Here is a 17,483-nt window from a genome sequence, read left to right as displayed (position 1 = left end):
CGCGTATCTGTCTAAACCCAAATTCCCCAGTTCCACTGACTTGGGCATGATCTGATGCTCAAACATGGGCTATGTCCTTACCCTTTTTATTCATGGTGATTCGTGGCAACTTTATTTGAATTAATCAAAACACTGCCATGGTCAAAATCACTATCGGGTCACATCTTCACACCTCAATCAATACCGTCATCCTCGTACCAATCTTCATTATCACCGTTATAATAATATAAAATATCTAAACCCCGGGACATATTTCTTAATCCAGCCCTGACCCAACGTAATACTTCTACCATACAACCTCTGGTAAAGCGAGTGAGAAATAACTTTCTACTGGTGTTATTACGGTATATTTGACAATCAAGGCCAAGGGGGAGAGGCATTTCGAATTGAGAGGCGAAAAAAATCTAGAATTTGTCAGCTTTCCCTCCTTCCTCTGTGAGTTTAAACCACTTTTTTTTACTAAACTTCTCTTTCTCTGGCTTAAATATTCTTATCTTGTATGTTACTATGACAGCTTGTCATAGAGCTTGCGGGAAAGGTAATTCACTGTACTTGTGACATTAACTTGTAACGTGAAACTTGTCAATGTATCTTTATTTGTGTAAAGTGTGTCTTTTGTCGTTATTGCGGCAGGTAGCCTAGTAGTTAGATCGTTGGACTAGTAACCGAAAGGTTGCTAGATCGAATCCTCCGAGCTGACAAGGTAAAAATCTGTCGTTCTGAATCACTCAGTGATTTCTCAAGTGGGTTGCTTCAAAATGTCCTTTTCACCTCATCAGCTTTGATCATGTAAGATGTGTATGAACAGATAATCAACCGATACTAATGTTACCGGACCTGGATTCAAATACTATTTCAATTACGTTTACATCCACTTCAAATTAAGAATTAAGATATTTGAAAATACAAGAAGTTGCATATTGGAATGTATTTGGATGTATACTTGGAAAGTATTGGCATGTATTTGAAAATGCTCAAATACAACTAAATACTCCAGTGCATTTGATCCCAGGTCCTAGGAGTATTTAAAATAATGAATTTGCATTTTATATGAAATTATTTGACAATAGATTCAAATAGTTGATTTGACCACATTATTTGAAAATACTAAAATACACAGAAAACAAGTATTTAAATAAAAAATAATTAAATACACATGTATTTAAACTCAGGTCAGGATACTACATGGCATTCAAAGAAACTACAAAGGAGTAATTGTGTCTTTCTCAGGTGACCTTAGTGTAACCATTATGTGGCTCTGGGCACTGCTTCCGATCTGCTTGGCGGTGTTTGGCACTGTGGGCATATGGGTGGTGTAAGTATTTATTTGACATCCACGTGTGCTCTCCTCTTCAGCCACTTCTTTATTAGTGATAGGCAGAAGAATACTGTGGTCTCATGCTTCAATGATATGGCGATGATGATGAGGAAAATGTTCATGTTTACTTGCTTTCAGTAGAAGTAACAAACATAGAACACTTGTGCTCTGAGTGCAAGAAACAAAACAAACATCAAATGATTGCTTCTTGTCACCCTCCACAGGGTTAGGGCTGAAAGATGCACGGTGCCTTCGGAAAGTATTCAGACCCCTTGACTTTTTCCACATTTTGTTATGTTACAGCCTTGTTCTAAAATATATTTTTTTTAAATACTAAAATCCTACATCATGGGGCATAATGTGTAGCAATCTACCCCATAATTACAATCTACCCCATAATTACAAAATACCCCCCACAGAAATACCTTATTTACATACATATTCAGACCCCATGCTATAAGACTCGAAGTTGAGCTCAGGTGCATCCTGTTTCCATTGATCATCCTTGATGTTTCTACAACTTGATTGGAGGCCACCTGTGGTAAATTCAATTGATTGGACATGATTTGGAAAGGCACACACCTGTCTATATGAGGTCCCACAGTTGACAGTGCATGTCAGAGCAAAGACCAAGCCATGAGGTCAAAGGAGTTGTCCAGAGAGTTCCGGAACAGGATTGTGTTGAGGAACAGATCTGGGGAAGGGTACTAAAAAATGTCTGCAGCATTGAAGGTCCCCAAGAACACAGTTGCCTCCATCATCCTTATATGGAAGAAGTTTGGAACCACCAAGACTCTGCATAGAGCTGGCCGCCTGGGCAAACTGAGCAATCGGGGGAGAAGGGCCTTGGTCAGCGAGGTGACCAAGAACCCAATGGTCACTCTGACAGGGACTGGGAGACTAGTCAGGATCGAGGGAAAGATGAACGGAGCAAAGTACAGAGCGATTCTTGATGAAAACCTGCTCCAGAGCACTCAGGACCTCAGACTGGGGCAAAGGTTCACCTTCCAATAGGACAACGACCCAAAGCACACAGCCAAGACAACACAGGTGTGGTTTAGGGACAAGTCTCTGAATGTCCTTGAGTGGCCCAGCCAGAGCCCGGACTTGAACCCAATCAAACATCTTTGGAGTGACCTGAAAATAGCTGTGCAGTGATGCTCCCTATCCAACCTGACAGAGCTTGAGATGATCTGCATAGAAGAATGGGAGAAACTCCCTAAATACAGGTGTGCCACGTTTATAGCGTCATACCAAAGAAGATTTGAGGCTGTAATCACTGCCAAAGGTGCTTCACCTAAGTACTGATTAAAGGGTCTGAATACTTCATGTAAATGTGATTTTTCCGTATTTTTGTTGTTGAAATTAGCAACAAAAAAAAAATCCTGTTTTTGTTTTGTAATTTAGGGTACTGTGTGTAGATTGATGATGGGAAAAAAAACTATTTAATACATTTTAGAATAAGGCTGTAACCTACCAAAATGTGGAAAAAGTCCAAGGGTCTGAATACTTTCCGAATGCATTAAAATACTAACTACAGTTCTTGTTCTTGCCAGGTTTGGTATCGCTGTATCGAATGAGACTGTTAACATCACAGGTAGATTCCCTTACATCAGGTAGGAGTCACACGGGTCTTTCAATCAAGTCAATGTTTCACAGTACTTCTTAAATATTCCCAAAGGCATGGATCAAAATGAAAAGTGAATCATTGAGGAATCAACACTATATAACTTTAATATTAAGATTATAACAGTATTCAAATTGTATTAGCCATATGTACCGGATACGCATGGTATACATCGTCCAATTAAAAACATACTTACAGGTTCCTTCTCGACAATGCAACAACAATAACAAATAATAAAATGTAAGAATACCAACATAAAGTAAATGAATAAAATAAACATTTTAGCATACACAGAACAGCGTCAATTTATCAGGTCATGGACTCTACAATGTCAAGTTGGCTGGATATCTTTTGGGTGGTGGACCATTCTTGATATACAGGAAAACTGTTGAGCGTGAATAACCCAGCAGCCTTGCAGTTTTTGAAAACAATCAAATTGGTGAGCATGGCACGTAATACCATACCCCGTGCAAAGGCACTTTGAGTGTGGCACCTACAAATCATTAAAATCCAGACAGAAAATATTTACACAAGAAGCAATCTAATATCACACAGTCAAAACTCTCCGTCGTTTAGTTAAATTCACCATTCTGCGATTCTCACTGTTAATAAACATCAGGTGATTCAACACCATGGCTCTTTATGTAATCTCATGCCACTAGATATATAAAATATAAATAATAATTACAACCCCTTTTTTTGCTTTCTACAACAGTTCCTATACACAATCCATGGCTTAAAAAAGCTGTCTTTAACCTGTCTCCTCACCTTCATCTATACTGATTGAAATGGATTTAAAAGGTGACATCAGTAAGGGATCATAGGTTCACCTGGTCCGTCTATATCATGGAACGAGCAGGTGTTCCTAATGTTTTGTACACTCAGTGTAAGTATAATACAGGAAAACACAATTTATAGTCCAATTTTTACACGTGTATTGGGGAAGGGTGAAGGGTGCACATGTATAATATGAGTCTGGTAACAGCAGCTGTTGTGTGTGTGTGCTAAGGTGTGGAGAATCAGAGCAGGCGTTCTGTCCAGTACAAGTGTTCAGCAGTCTGATAGCTTGTGGATAGAAACTGTCTCTGAGCCTGTTGGTATCAGACCTCATGCTCCGATACCGTAGCTAGCATGGAGCATTAAAGTTCACCCAAATTACAAAATGACATTGGTTTTCTATGGACAAGGTATGACAGCAATCCATACTTTGGTTGTGTTTACCTGTCTCCATGACAATGGTACTTATATTAGCTTTTTGCGCTTCATGTCCAAATCATGTAGAAGCAACTTCATTGAGTTACACTATCATTTTTACATAAAGTATGAGAGGGGAAACAATAAGGTTTGTATTGTTAAATTAACCACTACACATTATGAGGTTGTTACATCTGATGTTGTGTTTCTAATCGTAGAGAATTGAAATGTGAATTTTGTGTTCCACAGTGAGTGTGGCACCTATAATCCACAGAGCTGCATCTTTGCTCAGATCTGCAACGTCTGTGCTTTCTTGGGTAAGTGAATAGATGCACGCACGCACGCGCAGGCACGCACACACACACACACACTTTTAACACCCCCTTCTCTCTCTGTGTCAGCCCTGTGGGTTGTGGTGATCCGGTTTCAGCAGGTCAGGGACTATGGTCAGAACAGCAAGGTGAACATCGCCAGTATCGTACTGGGCTTCATCTCCTGTGTGGGCATCTCCCTCATCGGAAACTTCCAGGTATCGTTTAGAATCTCACTTCAGTGTAAACTGAAGTTATCGCAATACTATTATAATATCTCTGTATTATTCTGATTACAAGTCCTATTATAAACTGGGTGGTTCAAGCCCTGAATGCTGATTGGTTGACAGCCACTGGTAACCAGTTTATACAGTGCCTAGGCATGATGTGTAAATAAAATGATACAAACCCCCCAAACATCCATTTTAATTCCAGGTTGTAAGGCAACAAAATAGGAAAAATGCCAAGGGGGTGAATACTTTCGCAAGCCACTGTAATAGTAATAAGGCAAATTGGGGGTTTGTGTTATAATGCCAATACATCATGGCGAAGGGCTGTGTCCAGGCACTCTGCGTTGCGTCGTGTATAAGAACAGCCATATACCACACCTCCTTGGGCCTTATTGCTTAAATATCCTCCACCCCTTGCATGTACACATAGAAAGTTGACATATTGTTATACCCTGATAATTGCTGACAATATCTCCTTCATTCCATCTTCTCTCCCATCCCTCCCTCCCTCTCTTCATCCCTCTCTTTCAGCAATCTGTATTGATGGGGATCCACTTGTTGGGAGCGTTCTTGGCGTTCTTCGTGGGCCTGGCCTACTTCTGGCTGCAGGTGTGGCTCTGCTACAAAGCCCATCCCTTGAAAGACCGTCACTGGGTTGGACCTCTTCGAGCTACATTCTGTAGCATCTGCACCGTCCTGGTCATCACCAGTATCCTTACAGATATAACACTGGGGCCCTCTCCATTCTCAGAGAATGTCTCTTCATGTAGGAATATATAAAGCATCTATTACTCACTTTTGATGCATGCTAAACAGTGTTTATGCAAAATATATCAACTTGAATACCGGTGAAAATATGACACAAATACAGTGGAGGCTGTAGTGTATATTCCCTGGCCAGACTGGCAGAACACTTAGCTGGGAATGAGACTGTATACAAACTGTATCGTTTAGACATTGACAGGTCCTCTGCTTGTGTTGTTGCTCCTTGACTGGCCTTTCCCTCCCCAGTGGCTATACTTCATAATACCGGCTACAAATCTGGAGCGGCCATTTGTGAGTGGGCCTTGGTCATGTCCTTCTTTGTCCTTTTTGGCCTCTTTGGGTCCGAGTTCCGTCACATCGACTTCCACCAGCTCACCGTGCAGAAACAACGTCTGAAGACTCAGAGCACCAACGGAGTGGTCAGAATGAATGATGTTTCATAGTACAGCCAATGAGGCAGGTGGCCTAGTGGTTAGAGTGTTGGACTAGTAACCGAAAGGTTGCAAAATTGAATCCCCGAGCTGACAAGGTAAAAAAAAAATCTGCCGTTCTGCCCCTGAACAACCCACTGTTCCTAGGCCGTCATTGAAAATAAGAATTTGTTCTTAACTGACTTGCCTATAAAGGTTAAAAAATAAATAACAATGAGCTCGTGACCATGCATTGATACACTGTTCATAGCTTAACATCTAAAGACACACACACACACAGGGTTATTTTGACCCAGCTAGTTGGGTTGCGTGAATAACCCAACTGACTGTTAAATAAACTACCAATGATTAAATTAACCCATGTTTGGGTATTCCAAACAAACAACAAGTTGGGTTGTTTGGAATACCCAAACATGGGTTAATTTAACCATTCGTAGTTTTTTAACCGTCAGTATGGTTGACCTAGCAGCTGGGTCTTTTTTTAATGTAACCCAGGTTATTTTCATGAGGCGTGGCCTATTAGGGGCGGCTTTCAGATAATGATTTTTGTATCACAAATCTAATTGTCGTCTTGTACTGGTTTTCAGTCAAGCAGATCTAAGATTTTCTCCCTTTTGGCTTTATTTTTGTGCCAACAGAAATGATTTAAATGAGCACATCAAGACATGAACACTGTAAAAATATCTACACTATTTATGTAGAAGAAGATGTGATACAGGAATGGATACTTTTTCAAGTCATGAGGGTTTACGTAACTGTAAGTGTTTTTAATTTATTTTGCTGATGTTAAATCAAATGTAACTTTAAACATACTGTACAGAGAATATCGAGCCTTCCCTCAGTGTCTGTCACGTCAAAAAAATACTTCCCACTTCCTGATTTACTCTAGGTGAGGGCTGTTTGCAGGGGGTGGCTGTGATCAGCTGTGTGTGCTGCCCTTCATTTTCTTCAGAACTACCCATTAAAAACGTTGCAGATAGAAATACAATTTATAGACTTGGCATGACACCCAATTCTATGTGAAGATTTGCTTGGGAGTAAGTAGTCTGCAGCATCTATTCACCTAGAGCCTACATCTTTGTTTCTGTTGAAAGGGGAGAATGTGTATACCGGTCACCGGTATCTCAAGCTAATGTACAATGAAATGGTGTCTATTGGTGTCTGTTGTAATAGACACAGGAAACATACGTTCTGAGAGCGAGAAACAAAACACGAACTGAATAGCTACATTCTTGGTGTCAAACTCCACAGTGTGTTCTGATTTTTTTTTTTTTTCACTGAAGTGTTGAAATACTAAACACAGTTCTTGTTCTCGCCGGGTATTGCTGAGACTTTTAATATCACAGAGAGATTCCCCTACATCAGGTAGGAGTCACACTGGTCTTTACCACACTGTAAAGGGTTTAACGACTCCAGAGTAACGCAGACCTACAGAACACAAATCATGTTGCCACAAATAATCCAATTTAAGTGGAGATTAAGTTTATGAATTATATGACTGGGCATAGAGAGGAAAAGTACAATGGCAATACTTCCATTTTAAATCGTCAGTGCGGCCGGTAGCCTAGCGGTTAGAGAGGCGTGCCAGCAAACGGATGGTTGCCAGTTTGAATCCAGGTCTGGTGGGAAGTGAGCTGGAAACTGGAGGGTTGCTACTATCCAATGCTAGATGCCATTGCCTGCTGTTGTGCACTTGAGCAAGGAACCTAACCACCCACAACAACTGTTCCATAGGTGCCCAGTGTGACAGCCCCCTTCTCCAACCTGTACACGTGTACTACTGTTCATAAGTTTGGGGTCACTTAAAAATGTCCTTGTTTTTGAAAGAAAAGCACATTTTTTTGTCCATTAAAATAACATCAAATTGATCAGAAACACAGTGTAGACATTGTTAATGTTGTAACTGACTATTGTAGCTGGAAAAGGCAGATTTTTTAATGGAATATCTACATAGCAGTTTCTCACAGAGGCCCATTATCAGCAACCATCACTCCTTTGTTCCAATGGCACGATGTGTTAGCTAATCCAAGTTTATAATTTTAAAAGTCTAATTGATCATTAGAAAACCCTTTTGCAATTATGTTAGCACAGCTGAAAACAGTTCTGAATACATAAGCAATACAACTGGCCTTCTTTAGACTAGTTGAGTATCTGGAGCATCAGAATTTGCGGGTTTGATTACAGGCTCAAAATTGCCAGAAACAAATAACTTTCTTCCGAAACTCATCAGTATATTCTTGTTCTGAGAAATGAAGGCTATTCCATACAAGAAATGGCCAAGAAACTGAAGATCTCGTACAAAGCTGTGTATTACTCCCTTCACAGAACAGTGCAAACTGGCACTAACCAGAATAGAAAGAGGAGTGGGAGGCCCCGGTGCACAACTGAGCAAGAGGACAAGTACATTAGAGTCTAGTTTGAGAAACAGACGCCTCACAAGTCCTCAACTGGCAGCTTCATTAAATAGTACCTGGAAAACACCACTCCCACTGTCAACAGTGAAGAGGAGACTCCGGGATGCTGGCCTTCTAGACAGAGGTCCTCTGTCCAATGTCTGAGTTCTTTTGCCCATCATAATCTTTTCTTTTAATTGGCCAGTCTGAGATATGGCCTTTTCTTTGCAACTCTGCCTAGAAGGCCAGCATCCCGGAGTCGCCATGTCACTGTTGAAGTTGAGACTGTTGTTTTGCGGGTACTATTTAATGAAACTGCCAGTTGAGGACTTGTGAGGCGCACGTCCCCATAATCATCGGACTATAGTAGAGCAAGATAAGAGATTCATGTTCCTTGGTGTCCACATCACCAACAAACTATTATGGTCAAAACACACCAAGACAGTCGTGAAGAGGGCACGACAACGCCTATTCCCCTCAGGAGACTGAACAGATTTGGCATGGGTCCTCAGATCTTCAAAAGGTTCTACAGCTGCACCATCGAGAACATCCTGACTGGTTGCATCACCGCCTAGTATGGCAACTGCTCGGCCTCCGAACGCAAGGCACTACAGAGGGTAGTGCGTACAGCCCAGTACATCACTGGGGCCAAGCCTCTTGCCATCCAGGACCTCTATACCAGGCGGTGTCAGAGGAAGGCCCTGAAAATTGTCAAAGACTCAAGCCACCCTAGTCATAGACTGTTCTCTCTGCTACCGCAGGGCAAGCGGTACCAGAGCACCATGGCTACCAGGACTATTTGCATTGACCCCCCCCCCCCCCTTTTTATACTGCTGCTACTCGCTGTTTATTATCTATGCAAAGTCACTTTACCCCTACCTACATGTACATATTATCTCAATTAACTCGACTAACCTGTACCCCCACACATTGACTCAGTACCGGTACCCCCTATATTTAGACTCATTATTGTTATTTTATTGTTGCTCTTTGATTAAATGTTTTCTTTAGTTTATTTAGTAAATATTATTTTTCTTAACTGCTTTGTTGGTTAAGGGCTTGTAAGTAAACATATTCGGGGCATGTGACAAATAACATTTGATTTGATTCGATTTTCTCAACTGTTTACTCTGTTGAGTTAAACATGCTGTTGCCTAGCTGTTTTGTATGGTGAAGTGTATATGATTCCATGGCAGCACAATCAAATCAGAATCTGTCTATACATAATGAGGAAGGTCAAGTACTGTCAACACAGAAACCAATATCTTGACTGCCCTTTCCCTACTTTAGTGTCTGTAGGCATACTCTCTCATGTGCCCTTCTGCTCTGGAGCGGCCATTTCTGAGTGGGCTCTGGTCATGTCCTTCTTTGGCCTGTTTGACCTGTTTTGCTCCGAGCTCCGTCACAATCGACTGTCACCAGCTCACTATGCAGAAGCAAGGTCTCAGCGAGACCCAGAGCACCAACGGTCTCATCAGAGTCGCAGGCGGCCGGAGGCACCTTAATTGAGGAGGACGGGCTCATTGCTGGAATGGAATTAAATGGAATATTATCAAACACATGGTTTCCCATTCTATACACCCTGAGGGGAGGACGACATTATTATGAGCCGTCGTCCCCTCAGCAGCCTCCTGTGGTAAGGATGTATGTTAGAATGTATGATAGCACAGCTAGCAGGGTGGTAATGGGGAAAATGACCCCTGATTCATATTCAATATACAATACATCATGGAGAGTGTCATGTGTAATTGTTATTTATCTACATATTTAATTATGTGAGGATAACGTAGAGGTGCTGGACTGTATTTAGTTCATTCCACCACATGGTGGCGCCACCAAGCCATTTACGTCGACTGACCTATACTCCAGCGTACTGAACACTTTTGAAGCTTCACAGTATATGACATATCTTTCGGTGTCACAAAAATCAAGTAAACTCATTAAATATAACATGCCTTACAGATTGGATGGTTTGGATGTTCTGCAACCTTATTTATGGAGCAATAGTGTGTTTGTCTAATGTTGTGTTACGTGTGTATTGAACACGTGGCAGTAGCATTTTGTCACCACATCAGGAAAAGTCTGGCCTTTGTCTGTCTCTCCACCTGTCAGCTGGCTAACAATGAATAAGGGAGTGAGAGAGAGAAAGAGAGGATGGAGGGAGACTGGAGGGAGGCTTGAGCCTGCAGGAAAGGAAAAGTTCACAATGATGTAATGTGAAATGTCACTGTTAAATAAATGTAATGTCACATTTTCTTTAGCAGCAAGGGACAATTTTGTCATAACGTAGAAATACAGAATGTTGCGTTTATATCAAGTATTACAAAAATTCCAAGGTTAATACAACACGGAGTTGTGGTCCCATCTCCCATGTCCTTTAGCCCGACTGTGCCACACAACTTACTTCTGTGGGTACAATATATTCTGTGAGCTATTTCAAGCAGCTAATGAAACACAACGTTTTTAAAATGTGAGAAAGAGTTGCGCATATCCCCTTCAAATGCGCTCATGATTTTAGGTTGCACCTCCTCGTCTAATGTTAGTTTAGCGCCTTCTACTCCACTCCATAGATGTTCTCCGTCAGCCCTGTAGGGACAGACATGGCCACCGGAGGCACTGCACTCTGGAGCACCATGGAGCTGCATTGCATGATCATACTGATGGGAAAATGTCATTCTGGTGACATGCCAAAACATTTTGGAAGATACCCCTGGTCGAGCCAGACATTTTGCATTCGCAAACAATGTGTTAGGGGTATTTTAAGATGAACTGAGTATCTTGATTACAGGGCCAGCCATGGTGATCGCAGGGGTCCAGACCTTGACTCATCTCCACGTGTATGCAGTTCAGTCTGTGTGGACAATAGGATGATGTTAAATGACCTTTGATTCTACTTCTTTGTACTTCACTTTTACTGCCGCTATAAAATACCTTTGGCGTCCATTCGAATGCGGCGTAATCGGTTTTAGACGGGGAATCTCAAGGCCCCTAGCTCTTTTTGCCCCCCCGTCCCCCTTTGGCATTCTTTCACATACTACACGCTGTGTGATCTCGAGACGGGGCCTTTGACGAGAGGCGAGGGGATCAGACATGCTGGAATTCGATGGGAATTTTCCCCCATGTACCCGTTTTTTTTCTTTTTGGTTTCGTTTCAAACTTGGTTTATTGTTTATAGTGTGCTAAGTAAGACATTGGGGCCACTGCAGGCCTAGTACTGTGAACCATTGCAAGTAGAGTGGGAACATAACTTGGATTAAGTAGCAGAGACTAATAGATATTTTCACGAGACGGGATTGAAATTGTGTACGGTACATCTAATGAGGAGGAATTCCTAAAACTAGTCCTGGTGCCACAGATCCTTGGGTCCTGCTGTTTTCATTAAATGGCAAAGGAGGCCCCCTGATAAAGCAATAACACCTAATAAAAAAAACTGAGTTAAAATAGAGAGGTCATCGATGAAAATCTTGCAACGGTTGAGAGTGAGACATTCTCTTCCAGTAAAAGAGAATGGTTGATGAAATGCCTGATTTGTTAGTCTCGACTTTCATTCAATAGGCCGCCATGCTGCAGCCTACTGTAATCTCAATAAACACCTGCCTCGGCTCAAATGGCTCTTATCCCACTAACAGCTCTTGACCAGCAACAATAGTGCTGCTCCACTATCGCAGAACGGAGCACTCGCCCCAGGCCCTCGGACCGTGGTCTCACAGTGTGCCCTAACCCTTATCTTCTGACTCCCAAAATACTGCTCCAGACCCAGCGAAAGGCCAGATCTGTCCAAGAGCAGCGGCACGAACCTGGAATTCTACGGGACAGATAGAGGGATGTACTGTATAAAGAGAGAGAGAGAGAAAAAGAGAACGAGAGAGAGAGAAAACGGAATGGGGGGGGGGGTCGGGAGAGTAAGAGAGAGAGAGATACAGAGTGGGCACTACCAGCTGTGATCTCACCCTCCTCTCCTTGGCACAAGGTTCCAGAAAACTGCCCTTTTGCAGAAAAATGCCATGCGCACCACATTCCATCCACCGGCACACAAAAGCCCTCGTCTCTTTCTTTTCCCCCCCGCGCGACAATCACATAATTATATAATTGCACTAGTGTGTAGACCCAGCCACTCAGAAACGGTATATTTGCGTATGTGACAATGTAGGAAGTCTGGCTCAAAAGACTGTGGTCTGTGTAGTTAGGGAGGGAGATTGTCGTGTCGGAGCATGAGGGCGAGGGAGTGACCTTCTGTCTGGTCTGTCCCTCACTGTAATGGGGTGCATTGTGATTCTATGTAACGCGGGTGGGGACTTTTATTGGGTCAGCGGCCCAATCGGCACTAGCTGCTGGACACGGGGGCCCATGTAATGTACAAAAAGAGAGAAAGGAAGGGATTGAGAGAGAGAGAGAGAGAGAGAGAGTGAGACCACATTAGAGACATCAAATACCCACAGATCACACAGACCCACAAAGAATTTGAAAACAAATCAAACATTGATGAACTCCCATATCTGTTAGGCGAAATCCCACAGTGTTCAATCAAAGCAGAAAGATTTGTGGCACATTTAAAATGTCTATATTCTTTAACTTTTGTGTGTGCAATGTTCACTAATGTTTCCCTTGTTTATTTCCATTGTTTATTGCCTATTCCATTTGCTTTGGCAATGTAAACATGTGTTTCCCATGCCAAAAAATACCTTTGAATTGAATTGAACTGAGAGAGAGAGTGAGTGAGAGAGAGAAAGGGAGGGATTGAGAGAGAAGGATAAAGGGAGGGATTGAGAAAGAGAGAGAGAGAAACCAAGTCAGTTCACAGTGAATCAAAAATGCCCCATGCTATAGATGTACTGGGCTGATATGAACAGACAGAGACATAATAATGACACACACACACACACGCATGCACATAGGCACGCATAAACACACACACTATCTCTCACTCTATCTCGCTCGCTCTCTCACTCTAACACACCATGAGAATCAGCATGTGACAGTTAAGACAGACCACCGCCCCCTGTCCCCGCTCCCAGACGAGAATCGAGCCACTGTCCCTGATGACTGGCCACCTCCCAACTCTCTCTCCCTGCAGCACGGCCTTGGGTTGGGTGTGTCCCTTCTTGCACGGGGCGCCACAGAATAGACTATTGTTAATATGCACAAGACAGGGAGTGGGGGGGAAGGGGGTAGGCTGATGATGGTGGGGAGAGCTGACTGAGTGGAGATCTTAGACAATGCAGAGCTTCCCCCTTCTTGTAGTGTGTGCAAAACAAACACAAACACACACACACACACAGGTTGCACACTGATGCATTAGGAGGAGAGTGGAAGGCAAGAGTAATGGAGAGACAATGAACGTGCTTGTTCCTTTATATTGGCTTGACTCTCTTCTCTGACACTGTTATTCACATGTCCATCCCTGAATATTGAAGTCCACTTTCTGTGTCCTTCACTCCTTCACTGCCTCGTCTTCTTGCCAACCTTGCTATTTGGACAATGTACCTCTCCCATCCATCTCTCTGCCTTCTGTCCCCTCCCCTTGTCATCCCACAACCCACTGTCAATGTGCGGGTTTGAGAGGCACAGATTCTTCGCAGGCGTAAGTAGATCGACAAATCTTTCCAATACCTGGGGAAGCATTTAACCCAGTGCTCCTTAGTCCTGGTCCTGGGGACGCAAATGGGTGCACATTTGAGTTTTTTCACTAGCACTACACACCTGATTCCACTAATCAACTCATCATCCTACCTTTGATTAGTGGAATCAGGTGTGTAGTGCCAGGGCAAAATTAACAATCAGGATTAAGAAACACTGACATTTTAATAATCCTATATTCTGCTCTGGTCAGATATCATATTGTATCAATTTCTCTACTTCTCTTCTCATTCACACAAATCTCCCTCTCCGTCTCAGTCTTGACTTAGCTCTGTTGTGACAAGCTGACAGTCAAACAGAGGCTGAATTCCACACCTCACCGTAGTTCACACAAAGGCAGTTGTTTGATCTAATGAGAAGCTTGATGAGTGCGTGTGCGTGTGTGTGTGTGCGTGCGAGTGTACGTGCGTGAGTGAGAGAGAGAGAGAGAGAGAGATCATGAGAGAGAGAGAAAGAGATATCATGAGAGAGAGAGAGACAGAGAGAGAGATCATGAGAGAGAGAGAGAGATCATGAGAGAGAGACAGAGAGAAAGAGAAAGAGAAAGAGAGAGATCATGAGAGAGAGACAGAGAGAGAGAGAGAGACAGAGAGAGACAGAGCCAGAGAAAGAGAGAGACAGAGAGAGACAGAGAGAGAGAGAGATCATGAGAGAGAGAAAGAGTGGAGATGAGAAAGAGTGGAGATGAGAAAGGGTGGAGATGAGAAAGAGTGGAGATGAGAAAGGGTGGATATGAGAAAGATTGGAGATGAGAAAGAGTGGAGATAAGAAAGGGTGGAGATGAGAAAGAGTGGAGCCAACACTTTATCTCCTCCACTGTTCTTATTTTATTCCTCTGGTAATGTGTCATTGTTGTTGTCTTTATCACCATGTAATTAGAACTAAAGAGGCTCCAAGAAAGAGCGTCTCTGTCTTTAGGTCGGATTTCTCTGAGTGCCAGCCTCCCCAGTAGCAGCAGGAGTAAGAGTATAGGATCAGTCGTTTTCTGAGGTTCATCAAAAGCGGGCTTTAACAAAAAAACAAAAAAAAAAACAATGATGAATTCATAACCACCAGTTATAGTTGGGGTTATATTTGTTCTTCTGACATTTTTATTGTGATGCACTGCCTGTCTTTGTGTGCAATGTGAAATTGCAGTCATTACCCGCGTTCTAAAGAATGCCATCTTCATGGACCTGGAAGGTTTCAAACTAACACAGAGGGTAGTTTTACAAATTCTATTGCAGTTATCCTTTAATTACAGATAACCGATGATTGAGATATAATGGTCAACAATGGCCTTATGTCCATACGGCTCGCGTTAACGGTTAACCCGTATTATGGTATTGATAAATGAGTGCAATCCATTCGTTGCAGATAAAACATAATGAATGAATCACAGACATAACACCAGGGGGGTAAACAGCCTCCAAAAACGCACCCCCAGTCGTCATCTCTCCATGATAACCTTTGCCTGACGCCAGTGGTCAGCGACAATACCTTCTTCTTTTTTTATTTCGTGACCTTTCCCGCTGCATTGGGAGTGTTCAGAATGGAGAATGTTAGTTGCATATGTGCCATAATGGAGAACAGAATACAGTGCTGGCTTGTGTAACAGCCGGGGATGACATTTGGGTGGGCTGACGTGCTCCTGCTCCCCTCTCCTTTGAGGATAGAGCAGACAGATGCTGCTACATGGCCACTGTTGTCGAGAAGAATTGCTGTCTTTCTCGATCCGGTCTTACCGAAGTTAAGACGGGTCCTCTCTCTGTGTTCTGTCTATAGGGTGATTCATGACTAATCTAAAGGGAAAGTTTCACTCCTCTATTTAGGCACCCCTTTTTGGATCATGAGCACCCCCGGAGGCAAACGCTCCACATATAGTATCTTTATATAGTACCTTGAAAAAGTTGGATTTTGTAATACACTGTAGCTACTCTAAAACATCGGAGGTTAAAATATGGACACAATCCATGACCTTCTCCTGACATTCAGCATCACCACACGAGACATTCTACTGTGCCGTATTCAGTCTGAATAGTGGAAAACTCCTAAAACACAACCCAAACCTCCAAAACTGCCCCATGCATTGTCCAGTGATGGGTATTGTTCCATTAGCTGCCCAGACAAAGACAAAAGGACTAAGGGCTGTTGACCTGGCAGCTCACCAGCGATCCCAGCAGCAGCAGCCACAGAGCTGAACAACTCACAGGCAACGGGAAGCTCGACGTCAAACACATTCGCCGTCTCTCTTTTTTTTCTGGCCTGCATTTTCATATTTCATTGGTATTTCCGGATGGTTCCACATTCGCAAAATAAAGACCATCAGAGTATTCATTAGAACGTGAACAATAATAACGTCGGGAACCGAATGAAAGCCTGGAGAGGCTTGTTGACCTTTCAGAGCTAAACTGGTCCTGGCTCTGTGTGAGCTCTGCTGGACCCATTGTGTTCTGAGACCTTATCATTGTGTTGCAGTTTCCTCTCCCTGCCGCGCCGCGAGTGTGTGTGTGTCTTGGTGGGTGTGTGTGTGTGTGTATGTGCATGCTGGCATGCGTTTGTGTGTGTGTCTGTGCACATGCGTGTGTATGTGTGTGTGTGTTTATTAAGGGGAAGATAGGACAGGGCTAGTGTGACGGCAGAGAGGGAGGGTACTCACTCACTTAGCACATGTTTCAGACGAGACCCGAGGTACACCTGTTGACAAGACAATCCATCGTTCTCACAACTCAATAAACACTCTGTTTCCTGTATGAGGGCACAGATGGTCATACCGAGGGATGACGTCAATGCCTAACAGAACTGTTACAAAAATAACAAAACAACAAGTAGTGCATAGTAACACGTAGCAACACATCGTAACACATGACGATGATAATAGTCCATTATTATTATGACGTCGTCAAAACGTCAAGACATGCGGCCACATCACAGAACAGCTAGTTGTATAATGAGTCTGCCAAGGATTCTGATTTCCAAGGCGAATGTTACAGCAGCGGCCTCACACTCCTCAATCTGTACCGTCTGTCAGAATATCTGTTTGTGCAATTATACAGTATATATCCATCAATGCTGTGCAATGTTAATCCTGCTAAATGCTCATGAAATTAAACAATGGAGGGCATTGATCAAGTAAGAGTAGCCTATCGCCGTGGATACAGTAGAAAGAAAGAACAACACACTAGTTCCCACCTGTGCCCCCCACTCCCACCCCAGCCACATAAACCAGAGGTGAGTGGGAGATATCCTGTTATGTGATGACATGTCTGCACTCTCTAGAGACAATACACCCACGCCACGGGGTTTCCCCTAACCATCAACAGGGGGTGCTGTTGTGCCCTGCAGGTTGGTATGTGGCATGAGTCATCGCCTCCCTCCCCTCTCTAACCTTCCCAAACACCCCTCGAAACCACCACTCCCTCCGTCCGTCCACTGTGTGTGTGGACAAAAGGGACAGGGCCTTGGTTGCGGAGGCGGGATGATCAAATTGTTGCCACGGGCAACTCGGAATCCTAACACAAGGATGACCCTGGGAGGACTCGGGCCTAATCGAATAAATGGAGGCATTGATAGATGGAGAGAATGAGTCGGAGGGAGG

The 17,483-nt window shown here is 43.1% G+C and overlaps 1 protein-coding gene across 3 annotated transcripts; it reads left to right on the top strand.

The window, feature by feature from the left end:
* The first annotated feature begins 357 nt into the window (after positions 1 to 357).
* tmem150b (transmembrane protein 150B) lies at positions 358 to 6,106 on the top strand. Of its 3 annotated transcripts, XM_065006407.1 has the most exons (8): positions 368 to 435; positions 634 to 703; positions 1,231 to 1,315; positions 2,875 to 2,934; positions 4,389 to 4,456; positions 4,541 to 4,668; positions 5,212 to 5,389; positions 5,692 to 6,106. In XM_065006407.1, the coding sequence occupies exons 3-8, from the start codon at positions 1,251 to 1,253 to the stop codon at positions 5,886 to 5,888; spliced, it is 696 nt and encodes a 231-aa protein (XP_064862479.1). In that variant the 5' UTR covers positions 368 to 435; positions 634 to 703; positions 1,231 to 1,250; the 3' UTR covers positions 5,889 to 6,106. The 3 variants fall into 3 exon arrangements, with proteins under 3 accessions (XP_029480287.1, XP_064862479.1, XP_029480285.1); XM_029624427.2 differs by lacking the exon at positions 634 to 703 and having other exon boundaries at positions 358 to 435; XM_029624425.2 differs by lacking the exons at positions 368 to 435; positions 634 to 703 and adding an exon at positions 442 to 538.
* The last annotated feature ends 11,377 nt before the right edge of the window (positions 6,107 to 17,483 follow it).

This window comes from Oncorhynchus nerka, linkage group LG21, assembly GCF_034236695.1.
Source record: "Oncorhynchus nerka isolate Pitt River linkage group LG21, Oner_Uvic_2.0, whole genome shotgun sequence".
NCBI classification, from domain to species: Eukaryota; Metazoa; Chordata; class Actinopteri; order Salmoniformes; family Salmonidae; genus Oncorhynchus; species Oncorhynchus nerka.
This window is presented reverse-complemented; position numbering and strand designations above follow the sequence as displayed.

Excerpts from the sequence above, each read along its gene's own strand:
- tmem150b (XM_029624425.2), top strand. The coding sequence starts at position 508 with ATGACAGCTTGTCATAGAGCTTGCGGGAAAG. Across the intron at positions 1,316-2,874 it reads ACTGTGGGCATATGGGTGGT|GTTTGGTATCGCTGTATCGA; the intron begins GTAAGTATTTAT and ends TGTTCTTGCCAG. Across the intron at positions 2,935-4,388 it reads GGTAGATTCCCTTACATCAG|TGAGTGTGGCACCTATAATC; the intron begins GTAGGAGTCACA and ends TGTGTTCCACAG.